A 20,295-nucleotide genomic window follows, 5' to 3' on the forward strand; every position below is an offset into this window, starting at 1 on the left:
TTACATTGGGGTGAATGGAGTATCCGATGCCTCAAGCATTTATTTATTTCCCTGTTACATATATCCCATTTCTACTGTTTTGGTTATTTAAAAATATATAATAAATTGTCATTAACTGTAGTCATCCTATTGTGCTATCAAATACTAAATCATATTCATTTTTTCTAACTATATTTTTGTGCCCATTAACCAACCCCGTTTAACCCTCTTATGATCCAGCAATCCCACTACTGGGTATTTATCCAAAGGAAATGAAATCAGTTTGTCAATGAGATATCTACACTCCCATGTTTATTGCAGCACTATTCACAACGGTTACTATTTGGAAGCAATTTAGTTGTCTAACAGACGACTAGATAAAGCAAGTATGGCACTTATCCACATTGGAGTACTACTTAGCCATAAAAAAGAATGAGATCCTATCATCTGCAACAACATGGATGGAGCTGGAGGACATTATGTTCATTGAACAACATTAAATCCATTGATTTGCACATGCTTAACCACATTTGCATCTCTAGGATAAATTCCACTTGGTCATGATGAATGATCTTTTTTTTTTTTTCCTTTTTTTTTTTTTTTTTGACATGGAGTTTCGCTCTTTTTACCCAGACTGGAGTGCAATGGCATGATCTCGGCTCACCGCAACCTCCGCCGATGAATGATCTTTTTAATGTGTTCTTGCATTCAGTTTGCTAACTTGTTGTTGAGGATTTCTGTGTCAATGTTCATTAGAGATAATGGCCTGTAGTTTTTCTCTTTTTTATAAATGTGTCTTTTTCTGGTTTTGGTATCAGAGTAATATTAGCCTCATAGAATGAATTTGGAAAGATTCTGTCCAGTATTTTTAAAAATAATTTGAGTTGGATTGGTATTAGTTCTTTAAATATTTGGCAAAACTCAGCAGTGAAGCCATCAGATCCTGGGTTCTTTGCTGGGAGGCTTTTTAGTATGGCTTCTGCCCCATTACTTATTATTGTTCTGTTCACACTTCATATCTCTTCATACTTCAGTGAAGAAATACAAAAACCTTGAAGAAATACAAGAAACAATTCTTGTGTGTCTTCTAGAACCATTCTTGTATTTCTTCATGGTTTTTGTATTTCTTCATGAAACTGTGAAGAAATACAATACCTGAACAGACCAATATGTTGTATTTTTTTTTAGGAATTTATCTATTTTGTTTAGGCTTTCCAATTTATTGGCATATAGTTTCTTATAATATCCTCTAATGATTCTTTGATTTTCTGTGGTGTTGGTTGTGCTGTCTCCTCTTTCATCTGTGATTGTATTTATCTGGGACTTCTTTTTTTCTTAGTCTGTGGTAAGAGAAGACATTTAACATTATTTTACTTTTTTTCTATATTTTAAGATTTGTTTTGTGACCTAGCATTTGGTATATCCTTGAGAATTATCCATGTGCCGAGGAGAAGAATGTGTATCTGTAGCTGTTGGATGAAATGTTCTGTAAATATCTATTAGGTACATTTGGTCTATAGTGTAGATGTAATTCAATGTTTGTTAATTTTCTGTCTGGGTGATCTGTCCAATGCTGAAAGTGCAGTGTTGCAGTCTCCAGTTACTATCGTATTGGGGTCTATCTCTCTTTTTAGTTCTAATGATATTTGTATACCTGAGTGCTCCAGTGTTGGTAATATTTATTTACAATTGTTATATGCTCTTGCGGAATGGACCCCTTTATCATAATATAATGACCTTCTTTCTCTCTTTTCATAGTTTCTGTCTTGCAATCCATTTTGTCTGATATAAGTGTAGCTTCTGATTTTTTTTGTTTGTTCCCATAGGTACAGAATGTTTTTTCCCCTTTATTTTCAGTCTATTTGTGTCTTTATAGGTGAAGTATATTTCTTGTAGGCAATGGATCATTGCCTCTAGGAGTTTTTGTTTTGTTTTGTTTTGCTTTGTTTTTTTGAGTTAGTCTTGCTCTGTCACCCAGACTGGAGTGCAGTGGCTCAGTCTAGCTCAGCTCACTGGAATCTCCACCTCTCAGGTCCAAACTATTCTTATGACTCAGCCTATGAAGTTGCTGGGACCACAGGTATGTGCTACCACGTTCAGCTAATTTTTTGTATTTTTAGTAGATATGGAGTTGTGCCATGTTGGCCAGGCTGGTCTCGAATTCCTGGGCTCAAGTGATCCACCTGCCGTGGTCTCCCAAAGTGCTGGAATTATAGACACAAGCCACCACACACACCTGGGTGTATTTTTTGTTTTTGTTTTTTAAAATACATTAAGCCACTCCATGTCTTTTGATTGGAGACTTTAGCACATTTACATTCAATGTTATTCTTTATGAGGACTTATTCCTGTCATTTTGTTATTTGTTTTGTGATTATTTGATGGTCTTCTCTTCTTCCTTTCTTCATTTTTGTCTTCCTTTTACTATGGATGATTTTCTCTGGTGTGTGTTTTAATTTCTCCTTTTTATTTTGTGTGTGTTTGTTGTATGTTTTAGATTTGAGATTACATTGAGGCTTGCAGATAGTCTTTTAACCGATTATTTTAAACTGATAACACTGATTGCATAAACAAGCAAAAGAAAACAAAATCTCAAACTTCATCTCCCCACTTTTTAACTTTTTGTTGTTTCTATTTATCTTATTATATTGTGGATATCTTGAAAAGTCATTATAGTTATTATTTTTGATTGATTAATCTTTACCTGTTTCTACATAAGACATGAGTGGTTTACACAGCACAGTTGCAGTGTTATAATAGTTTGTGTTTTTCTTTTTTTTTTTTTGAGATTGAGTTTCACTCTTGTTACCCAGGGTGGAGTGCAATGGTGCTATCTCGGCTCACCGCAACCTCTGCCTCCTGGGTTCAGGCAATTCTCCTGCCTCAGCCTCCTGAGTAGCTGGGATTACAGGCACTGCCACCATGCCCAGCTAATTTTTTTTTTTTTTGTATTTTTAGTAGAGACGGGGTTTCACCATATTCACCAGGATGGTCTCGATCTCATGACTTCGTGATCCACCCTCCTCGGCCTCCCAAAGTGCTGGGATTACAGGCATGAGCCACCGCGCCCAGCCAATAGTCTGTGTTTTTCTTTGTTCTTATTATGACCACTGGCCACGTGCTGCTTTATTGATTTTTTTTTTTTTTAACAGTAATTCACTGATGGTAATTCTCCATTTCCTGTCTCTCTGCTGAGGGCACTGGTGATGTTTGCTGTTGCCACTCCTGTTCCTGTGGTTGGAACACATCCTGATTTCTGCTGATGGCAATCATCACCTGCTCCACTCTGTTTCACTCATCAGTATATGTCATTTTCTAGTTTCCCAATCATTTTCTATAGTCATGTAAATTGGAAGCATAAGCATCCTCTCTTTTCAACCCACAAGAGCCACTAGCTCTGTTTTCTACAGGAGTCACTGAAATAATTGTAAGAAACTCACTCTCTGGACCTTGTGAACTTATGGTGAGAATTAACTGAGCAATGTACATGAGCCACCTGGGTGATTATTTTATACCAGTAATTATTAGAATTTTTTATTTTGTTGATCACATTTCAGACTCTCAAAATAACTACCAAATGTTAATTTTATTTTGCCAACTGTATAAAATAGTCAAGATATTTTCTTGTCATTTTGTGAACACATCACATTTGTAGGTGAGGCACAAATTGGTGAAAATACTGGATAATTTGTAATCAATTTGAGAATTGTAGGAGACCATAAAGAAACATCAGTGTTTTATAAGTAAAGTGTAGGGCTTTCTAGAAAATATGTGATGGTTCAATACATTCAATTTCCACAGGCATGTAATGCTGTTGGTGAGGAGGTGGAGTTTGAAGTCTGACAAAGGTTTTGAAACCTAGATTTGCCTTTTATTTACTAGATTGTTTTAGTTACATATACTCCATTAGCATGTGTTTTTCTTTGGTAAATGAGATTATGGTGGGGTATTAAATGAATCCCTCAGAAAGGAGAGAATAATTTGTAATTGCCATTACCACCACCACCATCATCATCATCATTATCATCATTTTTGATAAAGACTGGAAGAAGCCTGTGTGATTTGCCTGTCAGGCCCTTGGTAGTCGTGATCAGAGCAACACCGAAATATTTAATTAGTAATCAATTCAGGATTAATGTGCCATAAGAAAATAAAGGCAGCATCAAGGAATGTGTTCTCTATCCTCAAACAAATGCAAAGAATAAACACTATTTTAATGAAATCTTGCCATATAACTATAACCTGAGATCTCTTCATCATTACATCATTCATGTAGCACCTATGATACATTAGATTGTGACACAATATTTCAAGTATAAATCATATATGACAGAGATAAAATCATCAAGTATAATTATTAACACTTTCTCTTAAAGAGGATCTAATATCTGTACTCACAGGTAAAATCACAGACATTGAATCAAGGAGAGGAGGAAAATGTTGGCCTCAATTTGGCCCCAGTTAAGAAAAGCACAAGGGTATAAATGAGAGAAAGAAATTCACAAGAAGTAGGAGGAGACTACAAGAAAGAATATGCAGGTGTTTTGGGGGGAAATAGGCATTTGCTTAGAAGGAGCTACCATGATAAAAATGATTCATGGAGTAAATGGTTAAAGAGCACTTAATTTTTACGTCTGTTTGCTTTGGCGACAAGTCTTGCTGTGTTGCCCAGGCTGGAGTGCAGTGGTGTGATCACAGTGCATTTCAGTCTTGAACTGCTCGGCTCATCCTCCTGCCTCAGCCTCTCCAGTAGCTGGCACAGGTCCATGCCACTGTGCCCAGCTCAAAAAAGCATTTTGAAATGTTTTTATAATTACATAAGTTTTATATATATTTGACATTGATATATTTAAATATATGAAAATTGTTCACATTTCAATCACTTCAAAAAATGTAAAACATCCTTGGTCATTAAGGAAATCTTCCCCAATTCCAGTGCCCTCACAAGAGCTAACTGCTATAAAGAATTTGGTAACAATTGAGAATTTTCATTTATACAGCCTGGGTTGTCAACTAGCAAAAAGGGCCTCAACGTCTGAGTGGGTCTTAGAGCAAAGCTGTGAAGAGTCACTTACTTTGTGATCAGAAGCCTGGATAAGTTCAGAGGGAACATTTTGAATCTCCCTTATAAAATGAGTACTTCATAAGGACTGGGTAGAAAATAAGAGTTCTAAGGTTGTAAACGTTCTGTTAGACAAAGAGAGAACGACAGAGAGAGAGAGAGAGAGAGAGAGAGAGAGAGAGAGAGAGAGAGAGAGAGAAGAAAGCTCCCTCCTTTTGCACAGAAACATTTAACTCTCTCAGATATTTTTTTTTCCTTCAGGATCTACTTGAAAAAATAAATGTTTGAAGCAAGGAAAACATCAAGACGACTAAACATTAATGTCTCTGGACATATTAATTAGATTAGATATGCACATGTTCGGGACTTTTGAAGATGTGTGTGTAAGTGTGTGCACACAATGTGCACCTCTATGTCTGATTAACATGTCCAGAGACATTAATGTCTAGTCATCTTGGTATTGATAACCTACTATTACAGCATCTCATCATGTTTAGGTGAGCTTAGTTAGAGGGGAACAACGGGAAAATAACTAATATATAATTTTTCTCCAAATATATACATAAAATCTTTTTCTAAAATCAGTTTCAGTCTCCTTTCCAAATAGGACACAGGCATTTGAACAAGACTGCTAATCTGAAGCACTCATATAATGAGAGGAAGTAGCTTCTGTATGGGGGCTCTGTTTTCTGGCTGAGGTGTTGGTTCCCCAGGGTGGCAAGTTCAAGTGTTTAGCAAAAAAATGGCATCACAGAATGGCCGGTCTTTCCAGGTCTTATCAGGTCAAGATTAGCAAGATTTGTTTGGTTGTTTGTTGTTATTATCATTCCAGTTCTCTGGTTTGATTAGTGGTATTTTTCCTGGAGGCTTAGTGTAAAGCTTGTTTCTGAAGCATCCCAATAGTTCAATGTTCAATGAGCATCAACATCTTTTTAATATCTGTTTACTCAACTAGTTTTACTTTCAACTAGAGTCTGCTAATACAACCAAATAAATATCTTCCAACCTGATGATCTCTCTCCTTTCATATAAATAACTATGTCCTGATGGGTTTACTTGACTCATTTTTACCATAAGGTACACATTCCAACTTCTACCCAGTTTTCAAAGGGCATCTGGAAGAGTACTTTTAATACGTGTTTGGTTACATCAATGCACTGCTTGAAACATTTCAATGTTTCCAACGATCATTTCCATGAATTATAATCCCCTAATTTCTTGCAAAGGTTTTTCTGTAATGTAGCCTCTACTGCAACTTCTGCTCTCCTGTCTCCTTCTGTGCTGCCTCTCCTCCGCCTCTGTGTACTTAAATCTTCCTTCAGTCCCTTGTTCGTACATCATCCCTCTGGCCACCAGTTGGAGTAGGAAGTAGAGGTTATATTATAAAAGCTTTCATATTCGCTGCTCCCTGTTTCTGACACTTTGACCACCATGCCTTTACTTGGCTAGCTCCCGCAGATCCTTGAGATGCGAGCTTAGCAGTCACTAATTCTGGAAGCTTTCCCAGTCCCACACAAGTCCTACATGCTCCTAGAATCCTATACTTTCTTTATCACAGGCATTAGCACTACTTTCATTTGCTCACTTGCCCATATCCCACTAGACTAGAAGCTCTGTCATTTTCTGGAAGCAGGAAATATGTCTACTTTTTTCATTGTGCCTGGCACATTTCATAGTGTCAGCAAATAGAAAGTATATTCACTACTTGTTGTAGTTTCAAGATAAATTATTCCATATTTTAGTTTCTTGTTCATGCAGCTGCTAAAATTGAATCAACAACCATTGGACATAACTTTTGCAAGAAACATAAGTAAAATTGAATTAGTTCCAGCTATAAAATCTGCCAAAGGGCTTTGTACATCTTTTTCATAGCCCTAGAAAGGGTTCCTACTGATTACTTACCCTGTAAGACGGGTCATCTTTGCCAGAGTGCTGAACTACAGAAATAACACAGTTGTTTTATTTACAAATATATTCACTAAAAGTGTATTTACTTGATATAGATATACTCAAAATATTTTATGAAGCAATGAAATAAATAAAACCAATTATGTTCTTTTTGAAATTGAAGGCAGATTCAAGGTTTAAGAACACTTTGTATCTTTTCAAGAGGGTGAGTTAAGACCCAACATTTATAGTTAAGATTTAACTTCCTCCCATCCTCCACAAGCAAAAGAAACCAGAAGGCAAAACTGACCATATCTATAAAGAGAAAATTTGAAGACAAGTATCATGAGTTACACTGTAATTTTTATAAACTAAAAATGTAATTTCCTTACATTCAAAAGTACTGTACAATTTCTTCTTATTGAAAAAGTCTAACAAAAATGACTCAATACATTTTATTACAGAAGCAGAAGAAAAGTCTTTGAATTGAACTTGAAGTGACATCTTAATAGACACCCAATTGACCAAAATGAGGTTTATGTCTAAGTCTCTTTTTCCATCTTCTGAGTTTTCTGATAAGCCTACTAACACAGAGAAGTAACTTACTGATTTTTACTTCTTAATTACTGGTAAAACAATGTCCAATGTACCAATGGGCACAGCAGCTATGCCCTTTCTTTTTCAGATAGAGACTGGTCTCTCAGGAATAACCTTTCACAGACAGGTTGGAGTTTTCCTACTGAAGGTCTCTTCCATTTTCTGTTCCAAAACAATTTTCCAGAGGTTGTACCTACTGATCAAGCTCAATGAGGAATTTCAGCCCTTTGTGCTGAAAACATTGGAGATCTGCTGGGTCATCTCATGGAGAATATTGATGGCCTGAGCCTTTTGGAATTTGGTGTCATCCATCTGCTACAGGAGAACCTGAAAACATTCTTGTCCTTCAGACAGGAAGAAAAGGAAGATTCTGTCAATTTGGTGCAGAACTGTGAAGGTCTCTACTTCTGGCAAGCCAAGGTGCTGGGCCAGGTCATAGCTAAGGGTACAGAGAGAGCTGGAGAACATCATCCTCAGTGTCACTAGTGAATAGGCTGGCAGGGCCACTGGTGTGATGCAGCTGGCTGTGCCTTGTGAGCCTTCACCCAGCTGTCTCAGCACTTTCTTGTTGTGAGATTATTACATAATAAGGCTAGGGTTTTCAGTTTTTGTATTTATCCCAATTTTGTTTCCATTTTGTTCACTTTCTATTCTATTTATGGATCTCAGATAATGTTAATGACTTCAACAATTCTTTTGTATTATAATGGAAATTAAGCACTCAGAAAATGGCAGAAATCTCATCTAATAGGAGGTATTCATCTAAATGAGAACAAATGGTTTTTTTTGGTTGGTTTATTTATTTATTTATTTGTGTTTTGAGATGAAGTCTCACTCTGTTGCCCAGGCTGGAGTGCAGTGGCATGATCTAGGCTCACTGCAACCTCCACCTCTCAGGTTCAGGCAATTCTTCTGCCTCAGCCTCCTGAGTAGCTAGGATTACAGGTGTATGCCACCACGCCTAGCTAATTTATGCATTTTTAGTAGAGACAAGGTTTCACCACGTTGGTCAGGCTGGTCTCGACCTCCTGACCTCGTGATCCACCTGCCTCAGCCTCCCACAGTGCTAGGATTACGGGCATGAGCCACCACCCCCGGCCGAGAACCAATGTTTAAATAAAAACCTGTCTGAGTCTCCGTCTATTTCTCTTAAAATTCTAATAATGCTACTTAGAGGTTTTATCTTAGATGTCATTTTTACTTTCTTTTTTCTTTTCTTTCTTCTTTCTCTTCCTTCTTTTCTTTTCTTTTTCTTGATAGAGTCTTCTGCCATCCAGGTTAGAGTGCAATGGCATGATCGCTGTTCACTGCAACCTCTGCCTCCCAGGTTCAAGCAATTATCTTGCCTCAGCTTCCCAAGTAGCTGAGATTACAGGCACCTGCCACCATGCCAGGTTACTTTTTTTGTATTTTTATTTTGTATTTTATTAGAGATGAGGTTTCACCAAGTGGCAAGGCTGGTTTCGAACTCCTGACCTCAAGCTGTCCACCCACCTCACCTCCCAAAGTGCTAGGATACAGGCATGAGCCACTGTGCCCAGCCCATTTTTACTTATTAAATTGCACTGAATACATATTTCCTCACCTCTCTCCATCTGCCTTTTAAGGGCTAAGGCACTAGATTTGATTTCTTCCATGTTTCCTTAAAGGAGACACAATTTACAATCTACAGATAACAGAGCATAAAACTGGCATACCAAGGGTTAAGTCATCCAGTTGTCTTCATTCTGTCACTAAAAATGTGTTCACTGCATATATGTGACAAACAATGTGCTTGGCATTGTGGATTCAAGGATAATAAGACAGGATGATGACTGCCCTCCAGGGAGCAAAAGCTAGACATTAAAGACACAATTATGATTAATTAGCACTAGCATTCTCAGTGCAGCCAAGAGGAAGTACTGAGAGCGAATAAAGAGGGGAATTGGGAGGCAGTAGAGGGCTCTACTTTCTGACAAAATCTGTGACTCTTAGCAAGTCAAACATCAGATTTTCCTTTCCTCATTCGAAAAATTGAGACTATTTTAGTAGCTGTCATTTTAGAAACTGTAAAGATTAAATGAAATAAAGTTTGGAAATTACTGGCTGAGAATCTGAACATAGTAAAATATAGTGATATGGTTTGGCTGTGTCCCCACCCAAAACTCACCTTGAATTGTAGTAGTCCCCACATGGCAAGAGCAGAGCCAGGTGGAGATAATTGAATCATGGAGGTGGTTTCTCCCATACTGTTCTCGCGGCAGTGAATAAGTCTCCCAAGAATCGCTGGTTTTATAAATGGGTGTTCCCCTTCCTGCACAAGCTTTCTCTTGCCTGCCACCATGTAAGACCTATCTTTGCTCCTCATTCGCCGTCTGCCATGATTGTGAGGCCTCCCCAGCCATATGGAACTGTGAGTCAATTAAACCTCTTTTCTTCATAAATTATTCAGTCTTGGGTATCTCTTTATTAGCAGCTTGAGAACCGACTAATACAGATAGCAACCTTTAGTATAAATATAATCTATATAGTTCGCATTTGTAAACACCTAAGTTTACAAACGTTTAAATTTATAGTAGGGCGCCTTCCTCCTCCTGGCCTGGTGCACAGTGTTCCCAGCCCCGGGTGCTCCCAGGACCCGCCCTCTGGCCCCAGAGTCCAGTGTGTCCCCTTCCCCAAACCTTCCCCGCCCCGCACCCCCACACAAACGGAATCCTGCAGATTAAACCCGTGTGATCTCGAGTCCTCAAGCCCCAGAATCAACTGGTCCTTCTGTAAAAATAAGCCTCGCTGAAGTCTGTGTGGGGAATAAAGTCCAAAACCCAGGGGAAAAATCCGAAAATGAAAGGTGCCCTGCTGGCTACCTGAGGAGGATGTCTCGGGGGAGACCACGGTGGAGCTGCCTCCTCAGCAGCAAAGGAGATTTTATTACTCAGGTTGAAGCTGCACAAAGTTGACGCGATAAGCCTCAACGACGTTTCCCTGGGGCTGCGCGACGCCCCGAAACTCAAACCCGCCAAGAACGCGGTTCCCAAATCCTGGGTGTCAGGAAAGGCCATTGCGGCCCCTTGCTGCGGCCTTGGTGCACAGCGAGTGGCACTGCGCTCTTTGCGTAGCGGGCCCGGGTCCCCTCGCGGCAGGCTAGTGAATTTCTGAAATCGCAGCGGCCCTCATCTCCCTGCTTATGCGGGAGTCATCATGCTCATCTTCAGCGCTGCCTGCTGACTTAGCAAGACAAGCCTTGGGGCAATGACCAGAAAAGAAGGAAGGCGGGAGGAAACCACAGTGCTATTCACACAGCTGAAAATATCCCCTTTCAGTCGTGCCTAATGATAGAACCTACGGTTTCTAGGAAAAAAGAAGTATCACGCAAATCCAGAAGACAGGAGACATCCGTTTCCACCATCAGCAGCTCCTGCAGATCTTTAGCCTCTTCCCCAGGGAGGACACTTTGGTTGCTTGACATAAGATCCTCCTCGGTAAACGACTCTACAGCCTCGATCACAACCTGGAACAACTGCAGCTGACAAAAGTAAATTTCTACAAAAGTAGAAAATCTATCTAGTTCCTATTTGGGAATTGCTGTCAGGAAATATTTCCAAAGAATCATTACCTACGTGAAGTAAAGAGAATAAGGCCCCTACGCCTGGGAAGTTGTCAGAGAGAAGATTGAAGTGTGTTTTTCCCTTGTTAACAATCCTCAAAGAAAAGACAGCAAATAAACAGGAAAGTTATTATATATTCATGAATCTCTCTAATCAATTACATTATCGTTTTCTGAGCCAAAAAAGCAATGTCATCTCAGATTTTTTAACCAGCTCAAAAAATCTGAAACCAGTCATTAGATTATATCAACATTATATTGTGTATCACAATTTTGCAAAAAATGTTTGCAGAAAACAACATGTATTATTTTCTTAAGTGATCACTTATAATTTTATTTATCTGCTTAAATATTTAAGGGGTACTTGCTGTTTCCTAAGTCAGAAATTCAATTTTTTATGGACAAGTTTCTTCAGGATAGTATTTTAAAAGACTTTCGTCAGTTAGGTTGATGCTATCTGCTATAATAGATAAATAGAAAATAATCAGTAATTAGATCAACATGCAAATTCATCTTTCCTCCCCATAAAAGCTCAATGCAGAACTTCCTGCTCAGATGACTCTGGTTGGCTGTTTTCTGAAGATGATTCAGAGATCTGAGTACCTTGTATTTTGTGACTTTGCTATCTTCAACATATAACCCCAAATGTGGCTGTGGCACTCGAGTCTATTTTAGTCAATTGCTAGATTAAACTATGGTACATCACATGGAGATGTTTTCATAGGCCCAGATATTACAGGACAAAAATCTCTTTCAACCAAGTTAACTTGGTCTGGAATTATTCTCATAGAATACCAAGATGAAAAGAAGTTGTGAAAGGGAGTCCAGTTGGGTGATTAGTGGGAAAAGGAGGCAAGTTCTTTGAATAAGATTAATCTATATTTTTATAGGATTTGTACAAATGCAATTTTTAGGGGAAAAAAAAACAATATTTTTGCTATCATGCTCTATTAAAACATCTGTTCCGAAATCTGATTCCACAATTCAAACTCAGGGAAGTGGACAAAGATGTCCTTCATTAGAGTTTATGGCATCATTGACTGTTTGAAAGAAGTATTTAAATTGGTTCCCAAAGGCATTGGCTAAAGTTTAAAAAAGGCCAAGAGTATGGGGATAAGGCCTGGGATCACTTGTAAAATTGAAATTCTTTCTTTATTGTCTGAGGAGACAAGGAAACTATGCCAGGTATCTCTGCAGGTACTTGAAGACCACTGAAAGAAAAGTGGAGAGTGAGTCTTCCATTTGTCCAAGTCATTATTTCTCATTCAGATGTTCTGATTATTAAAAACTGAAACTTGAAAATGATTCTACAATGAAGTGGCTGTTCTTTCTTTGAATATTCCACATAATTTTCAGTGAAAACTCCCCATGAAGAACCTTGAAGAATTTATAAAATATCTTTTATTTTCCTTTCAAATCATGTATCTAATATGTATTGGTATTATTCTTTCCTCTAGTATTATAGTGATTAATCTTTTTCATGAATATTGACTGAGCACCTGATATGATAGGGATTGGGCAGAGGTGCCAGGGAACAAGTTTGGATAAGATGGTGTCTCTGCTCATAAATATCTTGTGGACCCATGATAAGCTATTCTAAAGAGAAAATGGGTCCGATAACTGAAGGTGACATCTCTGACAGCTAAAAGAGAGAATTATAACCATGCATAAAGAAGAATAACACTGCCAGGCAAAAACATCCGACCAAAGTCTCAAAATCCAAAATCTTGTTTTTTCCACCTGAAGTGTCATCTTGAATTTTACATGCCAAATTTTGGAAATCAAACAGAAATGGACCCCATTATCACATGGAAAATGGATGGTGCTAATAAGAAGCAAATAATCATTCACTTTTTTTGTGTGTGAGGAGAATCTTTTTTAAAAAAATCACTGAATAAGCCTACATAATTATCACATTTTTTAAGACACACCAAAAAAATGAAAGGCCAAATAGAAGGAGCAAAGGCATAGTTTTCTCCAATTCTATGCCCATTTTTACCAGACATCTTACCATCTAGACAAACACATTCCTTTTACCAACACCTTTTCTTTAGTTCACTACATATATTGCCTATCATGTTTGCACAGTTTTTCAAAACAAGTGGGAAAATTAACTCAGTAGCAAACTCTGCTGGCCTGCAACATAAATGGCATCAACCAGCTGGCAAGTCAGGTGACTCAGAGACTTTGGCATCACAGTCCTCCTCCTATAATACACTTGACTCTCCTCATTTCTCCAGAAGTACTTCCATTCCCACCTTCAATCCCTTTAGCGAGCCCTTCTAGATGTGGACTCCCTGAGCTCTGAGCATTAGCTCATTGGTTTAGTTCTGACTTAGCTCTGGCCTCTAGTTCGTCATGACTTATCTTAGACTTGTGCTAAGATAAAATCTAAAGCCTTAAGGATATTTGAATAAAAGGATAGAAATATACAGAGTTTTACAGAGTTGTTTATAAATATATTACTAGGGTGAACAAAGAATTTTGCAACTACATTCAAGTATAAGAATATATGTTCTCAAAGAAACAAAACTATATAACATGTAAATAAATTGGGGACCATCTTCATTATAATGTAACATATCAGGCATAGACAAATAGGGCTATTCAGTGAAAGACAGGGTGAAGGAGCTGAAAAGAAAGACCATGGCTTTCTTTATATAGAACTCTACTAAGAAAACACTCATCAGGGTCTAGAAAACAGCTCTAGTTCTTATGGCCAGAAATAATTCCCAGGGAGCATGTAAGAACTGAGGACTTAGAGTCAGATGTTTTGAGTTCCAACTGTGGCTCCACAACTCAAAGCTCCCTGTGCTTCTGTGTTTTCCTTTTGTAAAAGGGGACAATAGTACAACCTATCCATGTCTGCTCTGGTCACCGATGTCTCTAGCAACTAAACAGGGATGGGCACATAGTAGATGTTCAATAAATATGAAAAATGAGTGTATTTCTCTTTGAATAAAGTGAAAATAGTTTTTGTACGTGCCAAGAACAATATCTGATTGATAAGAAATACAATCAAATTTAGTAACTTTTTATTCTTAGTGTTATTATTATCGTCCTTTTTATTAAGTCAAGAGAAGTTTCCTTTGAAATCATCTATTTCCTGGCTTCTTATTAGAGAGGTACATTAGAGTTCTCTAGAGGGACAGAATTATTTAATTGGATGTATTTACATATAAAAAGGAGTTTATTAAGGAGAATTGACTCACATGACCACAAGGTAAAGACCTACCATAGGCCATCTGCAGGTTGAGGAGCAAGGAAGCCAGTGGTGGATCAGTCCAAGTCCCAAAACCTCAGAAATAGAGAAGTCGGCACTGCAGCCTTTAGTGTGTGGCCAAAGGCCTAAGAGCCCCTAGAAAATCACTGGTGTAAGTCCAAGAATCCAAAAGCTGAAGAACTTAGAGCTGATTTTGAGGGCAGGAAGCATCCATCACGGGAGAAAGATGAACGTCAGAAGACTCAGCAAGTCTCCTCTTCCATCTTCTCCTGCCTGCTTCATTCTAGCCATGCTGGCAGCTGCTTACTTAGATGGTGCTCACCGTGATTGACAGTGGGTCTGCCTCTCACAGTCCACTGGCTCAAATATTAATCTCCTTTGGTAATACCCTCACAGACACACCTAGGAACAATACTTTGAATCCTTCAATTCCATCAAGTTGTCATTCAATATTAAACATTACAATATACAACATGAAAAATACTGATCTTCAGAGTTCATCTATCTACTAGTAGAGAACTTGAGACAATTATACTTGTCCATTCTACAGTGAGAATATTGTGCTCTCACACATTTGCTTCCTAGTGCACAACGTCTTATGTTTGGTTCATCACCCTCAACTGTCTAGTAAGGCTGAATTCACTAAAGCTGCAAACACCCCCCTGGACCAGCAATGATTACTTTCAGTTGAGCTCATGCTCATTTGCTACCTTTGATCTACATCTCTTCCACCATTTTGCTTCTGCTGTTCCCCACTCATGAATGTCCATCTAATCTGGGCTGACTAGGTTATATTTTGCTAGTTTTTTTCTCCAGTGGGATATTACTTTCATTCCTATCTTTTTATCACATTTAGATATATAGTTGTTTTCTTTTTTTCCTTATTTATTGGGATACAAAAAGCAACAACTTTTGTTTTCAATGAAAAGGGAAATGGGAAAGACATTTGGTGTCTTGCATGCTATGTAAACAATGGTACACCTAATTTACTTATCATATTTAGATATTATTATTGACCTTAGGTAACAGATGGCTTTTTAAATTTCATAAGAATGAACTAGAATTCAAATGTCCCCAGCTTCTTTGGGAAACCTGAATATTAATGCAAAAATTGTTTTGAAAAATGAAATTGATATTTTCTCAATTGTGTATTTTGATTGGGGATGATATTGCTCCTAAGGGTACAAACCTTAGTTCTTGCCATGTGAACAAATTGTAGATAGTACATTCATTTATGGCCCCTGAATGCCGAACTCTAACAAAACCTCATCCTTTAGTATTTATTTTCTTTCACTTGGTTTTCTTATCACATGAAAATCATTGACATTGAGTTCATGGAAGATACGAAAAATGTATGTGAGATCAGTGCTACAAACCAACGTGAAATAGATGGTTGTCATTGGTGGACTTTCTCTCCTCTATGTGCTTAAGCACATACCGTGTGATGTGGTCTCCATTGGCATATGAATAGGCTGCCACTGGCTGTCTGGGTATGTAGTTTATGTTTGATCCTCAGTATTTTCAAGTGTATTATATACTTTTATACAAATGCTTTGTATTTTTTTATTATATTGTATAAAAGTTTTTCAAACATTAGTACTTACAGGAAGTGCTGAAAAAAAAGTGTTGACTGTACCTTGATATAAATTTAGCAGTTAGTGAAGGTAAAAATTATTTTTTATATAAAGCAAATCTAAATGTTAAGTAAAATAAATTAAATATTACAGAAATAATTTAATTTTAAAGAGCCCCTTAGCAGTTTTTTGAGATTTTTAAGTATTTTTATTGTATTGATATTACATATTTTTAATAAATATTTTTACTAGATTGGTATATATATTTTTATGTATTTTAACTTTACATGTTTCAGTTGATTCATTAATATTTACCTAGGTATACTAGAAGTCACTCAGCAAATACTTTTCATAAAGTTCAATGTCAATAGCTTTTAAATTTAACTTTTAGCATAAAATTTTTCTTATTATTAATGCTGCATTGCATAAAGAAGTAAACTGTCCACTTCATTTTTTATGTATAAGGCATGGATAGACATACAGTACATCCATATATACATATAATATATCTGTGTTATTAAATTATCAGAAGGGGTTTACTTGGAAAAAAAATTATCAAATAGGACTCTGGAGGCTGAGAAAGGGAACACAGTAATGAAAAGGAAACTGGTTGAGAAACACTTCCCCAAGCCCATATAGAAAGTGCATAAAGGGAAGCAAAAAGAAAAAGTAGAAAAAAATGGAGTTGTGTTCAGAAAATGTAAAGTAGTATGTTCCCTTTATAAGGCTGCATACAAAGCAAAGTCTTCAGAGATCCCAGAGCCAGAGGTTGAGTCATCCATCTGAACCAGCTCAGCAGCATCTATGATGGTCTTGCCCTTACATTTACTGGTGGCCCTTGTGGTGCTCAGCTACAAGTCATTCAGCTCTCTGGGCTGTGATCTGCCTCAGAACCACAGCTTGGGTAACAGGAGGGCCTTGGTGCTCCTGGCACAAATGAGAAGAATCTCTCCTTTCTCCTGCCTAAAGGACAGACATGACTTTGGATTACCCCAGAAGGAGTTTGATGGCAGCCAGCTCCAGAAGGCTCGAGCCATTTTTGTCCTCCATGAGATGATCCAGCAGACCTTCAACCTCTTCAGCACAAAGGATTCATCTGCTGCTTGGGATGAGACCCTCCTAGAAAAATTCTACACTGAACTTTACAAGCAGCTGAATGACTTGGAAGCCTGTGTGATGGAGAGGATTGGAGTGGAAGGGACTCCCCTGATGAATGCGGACTCCATCCTGGCTGTGAGGAAATACTTCCAAAGAATCACTCTCTATCTGACGGAGAAGAAACACAGCCCTTGTGCCTGGGAGGTTGTCAGAGCAGAAATCATGAGATCCTTCCTCTTCATCAATCAACTTTCGAAAAAGATTGAAGACTAAGGAATGAGACTCGGTGCACCATGGAAATGATTCTTATAGACTAATACAGCAGCTGACACTTCCTCAAGTTGTGCCACTTCAAAGACTCTTGTTTCTGCTATAACCATGCCGTGAGTTGAATTAACTGTGTCAAGTGTTTTCAGGAGTGTTAAGCGACATCCTGTTGAGCTGTATGGGCACTAGCCCCTTACAGATGGCCATACTGATGGATCTGTCATCTATTTATTTAAATATTTATTTATTTCACTATTTATATGTTAGTTTTTCATCTATGTATTTAAATATTTATTTCACTATTTATATAAGTTAAATTAGTTTTGTTCTTATTATCTCATGTGAACTTTTACATTGTGAATTGTGTAACAAATTATGTTCTTTATATTTATTATTTCACCTTGTTTATTAAATTTTTACTATGAAATATTCTTTATTTGTCCTTTAAAATTGAACTCCAACCCTGGTTGTAAAACCTGATTAAAGAATGGATGGTACAATTCCTTTATCCATCCTTATTACATTCAAAATATAAGTAAAAATTAACTTTGTCTAAATTAGGTTGTATATTGCCCTCAAGATAGCTAGGTGAACATAACAAATACAATTCCTGCTCTCTTGTATCTTTGGTTTTTGTAGGGAAAGAAACTTAAAAGCATTAATCATCCGTAGTATCAGCCATGTCAAATGTGTTAATGAGAAGGAAGAACCAATGAATTTGTCTCCCCACAAGGTAGACCAAGGCATGTGAGGAAATAAAAATAAACCCAGAAATATCTTCTATATGCTGACTGGTTGACATCTAAGCATAAATGTGCACTGCCAGATGGATATAAGAGTTTGCTATTTATAAGGAATGCAATTGCTGGAGGTTCATATGTGGTAACTGAAAGCCCAAAAATGAAGGAGCTCATGTGTAGAGAGAGTGTAGAGGGAGATAATGGCTTAAACATGATTCTGAGGACCTCCCACAGTTAAGAAAGGAAAGAGAAGAGCCCCAAAGGAAAGAGATGGAAAGGCCACACATTAGAAGGTCAACAGGTGAAAATACTAGGGAAAAAGGTTGATTTAAGAAAATAATGTTCTGAAAAGAGTAATCAGTAGATTCGCAGAAGGTGTAAGTTGAAACTGTCCACTCCCTTGGGAAAACAGATGGCACTGGCAACCTTATGAGAGTTGTTATGGTAAAAGAAGTCAGAGAAAACCGTATTGTAGCAGGTAGGAGTATAAATAAAAGAAATTAGTGACTCTGAAGGGGACAACAAATAGACTGTAATGGGGAAAAGATTGTGAGTTACATTTTCAGGGCATAGTATTTCCTTTTCTCAATATATTTTTCTGGATAGATTTCATGTAACTGATGTACTAGCAAACCATATTAATATATGTAATATATTTATTTTTAATCCTATATCATATACATTAACAATGTATTATTGTTTTAATTAATACTACTTTAATATCAATAAGCTGCCTAGCTTATATTAATGTGCTAGGGAGTAATAGATAACTAATTCAATCCTTCACCAAATTGATTAATGATGATAACATAATGACACCTGGAAGTACTGGCCTTATAAGTTGTTACTTAACTTACACTGTTGTCACACTGGTTCACTACAGTTTTGCTGCAACTTTATAATCCATCTTAATTTCTTAGTGCTAGGTATGACAAGAATTCTTTGTTGTAAGTGAGAAAATCCTGACGGCACACTTTATTTCATTAACTTGCCATCAGAGTCTCTGTAACTATATCCTGTTTCATATGAAAAAGTTAGAAATTTGTGTACATTATAAAATAACCACCATTTTAAAAATTGAACTATTTCTTATGAGCATATAATTATACACCAAGAATTCTCTTACTGATTTAAAATTTAGTATCACTGTCAGTTCTTCAATTCATCAAAATTTTATTAGTTTGTAATATGACATTTTTCATTGGATTTCTGCCTTTATTATTTTAAAATTTATTGAAAACTTCTTTCTACCATGTACATTAGCTATATCTTTTATCCTAAATATAATTACTGCAGAAAATATAATTTCAAAGAATATTTGCTTTAAAAGTTTGCTAACCTTAGTTTCCTCTAAATCACATTGGTGGTTCTAATAGGGAAAGGTATGCCAAGAAGTCTTCTGTTTACATTATTATTATTATTGTACTTTAGGTTCCAGGGTACATGTGCAAGTCATGTAAGGTTGTTGCATAGGTGCATCCATTCCCCCTTCATTTATATCTGGCATTCCTCCCCACCCTCCCCACCTCCTGCTGTCCCTTCCCTAGCACCCCAACCAACTGCCCCCAGTGTGTGATGCTCCTCTCCCTGAGTCCATGTGTTCTCATTGTTCAACACCCGCATATGAGTGAGAACATGTGGTGTTTGGTTTTCTGTTCTTGGGTCAGTTTGCTGAGAATGATGGTTTCCAGAGTCCCTACAAAAAACACAAACTCATCATTTTTTATGGCTGCGGAGTATTCCATGGTGTATATGTGCCACATTTTCTTCGTCCAGTCTATCATTGATGGGCATTTGGGTTGGTTCCAGGTCTTTGTTATTGTATACAGTGCCGCAGTAAACATATGTGTGCATGTGTCTTTATAATAGAATGATTTATAATCCTCTGGGTATGTACTCAGTAATGGGTTTGCTGGGTCAAATGGAATTTCTCTTTCTAGATTTTTGAGGAATTGTCACACTGTCTTCCACAATGGTTGAGCTAATTTACACTCCCACCAACACTATAAGAGTGTTCCTATTTCTCCACATTCTCTCCAGCAACTGTTGTCTCTAGATTTTTTAATGATCGCCATTCTAACTGGCGTTAGGTGATACCTCAATGTGATTTTGATTTGCGTTTCTCTAATGACGAGTGATGATGAGCATTGTTTCATATGTTTGTTGGTCTTATACATATCTTCTTTTCAGAAGCGTCTATTCATATCCTTTACCCACTTTTGAATGGGTTTGTTTGTTTTTTTCTTGTAAATCTGTTTGAGTTCTTTGTAGATTCTGGATATTAG

At 37.3% G+C, this 20,295-nt stretch overlaps 1 protein-coding gene across 1 annotated transcript; it reads left to right on the forward strand.

Moving 5' to 3' along the window:
• Nucleotides 1-16,247: 16,247 nt before the first annotated feature.
• Nucleotides 16,248-17,518, forward strand: LOC100406098 (interferon alpha-5-like). Its single transcript, XM_008990227.5, has one exon. The coding sequence runs from the start codon at nucleotides 16,710-16,712 to the stop codon at nucleotides 17,274-17,276; it is 567 nt and encodes a 188-aa protein (XP_008988475.3). The 5' UTR covers nucleotides 16,248-16,709; the 3' UTR covers nucleotides 17,277-17,518.
• Nucleotides 17,519-20,295: the final 2,777 nt, after the last annotated feature.

This window comes from Callithrix jacchus, chromosome 1, assembly GCF_049354715.1.
Source record: "Callithrix jacchus isolate 240 chromosome 1, calJac240_pri, whole genome shotgun sequence".
Taxonomy (NCBI): Eukaryota; Metazoa; Chordata; class Mammalia; order Primates; family Cebidae; genus Callithrix; species Callithrix jacchus.

Excerpts from the sequence above, each read along its gene's own strand:
- LOC100406098 (XM_008990227.5), top strand. The coding sequence starts at position 16,710 with ATGATGGTCTTGCCCTTACATTTACTGGTGGCCCTTGTGGTGCTCAGC.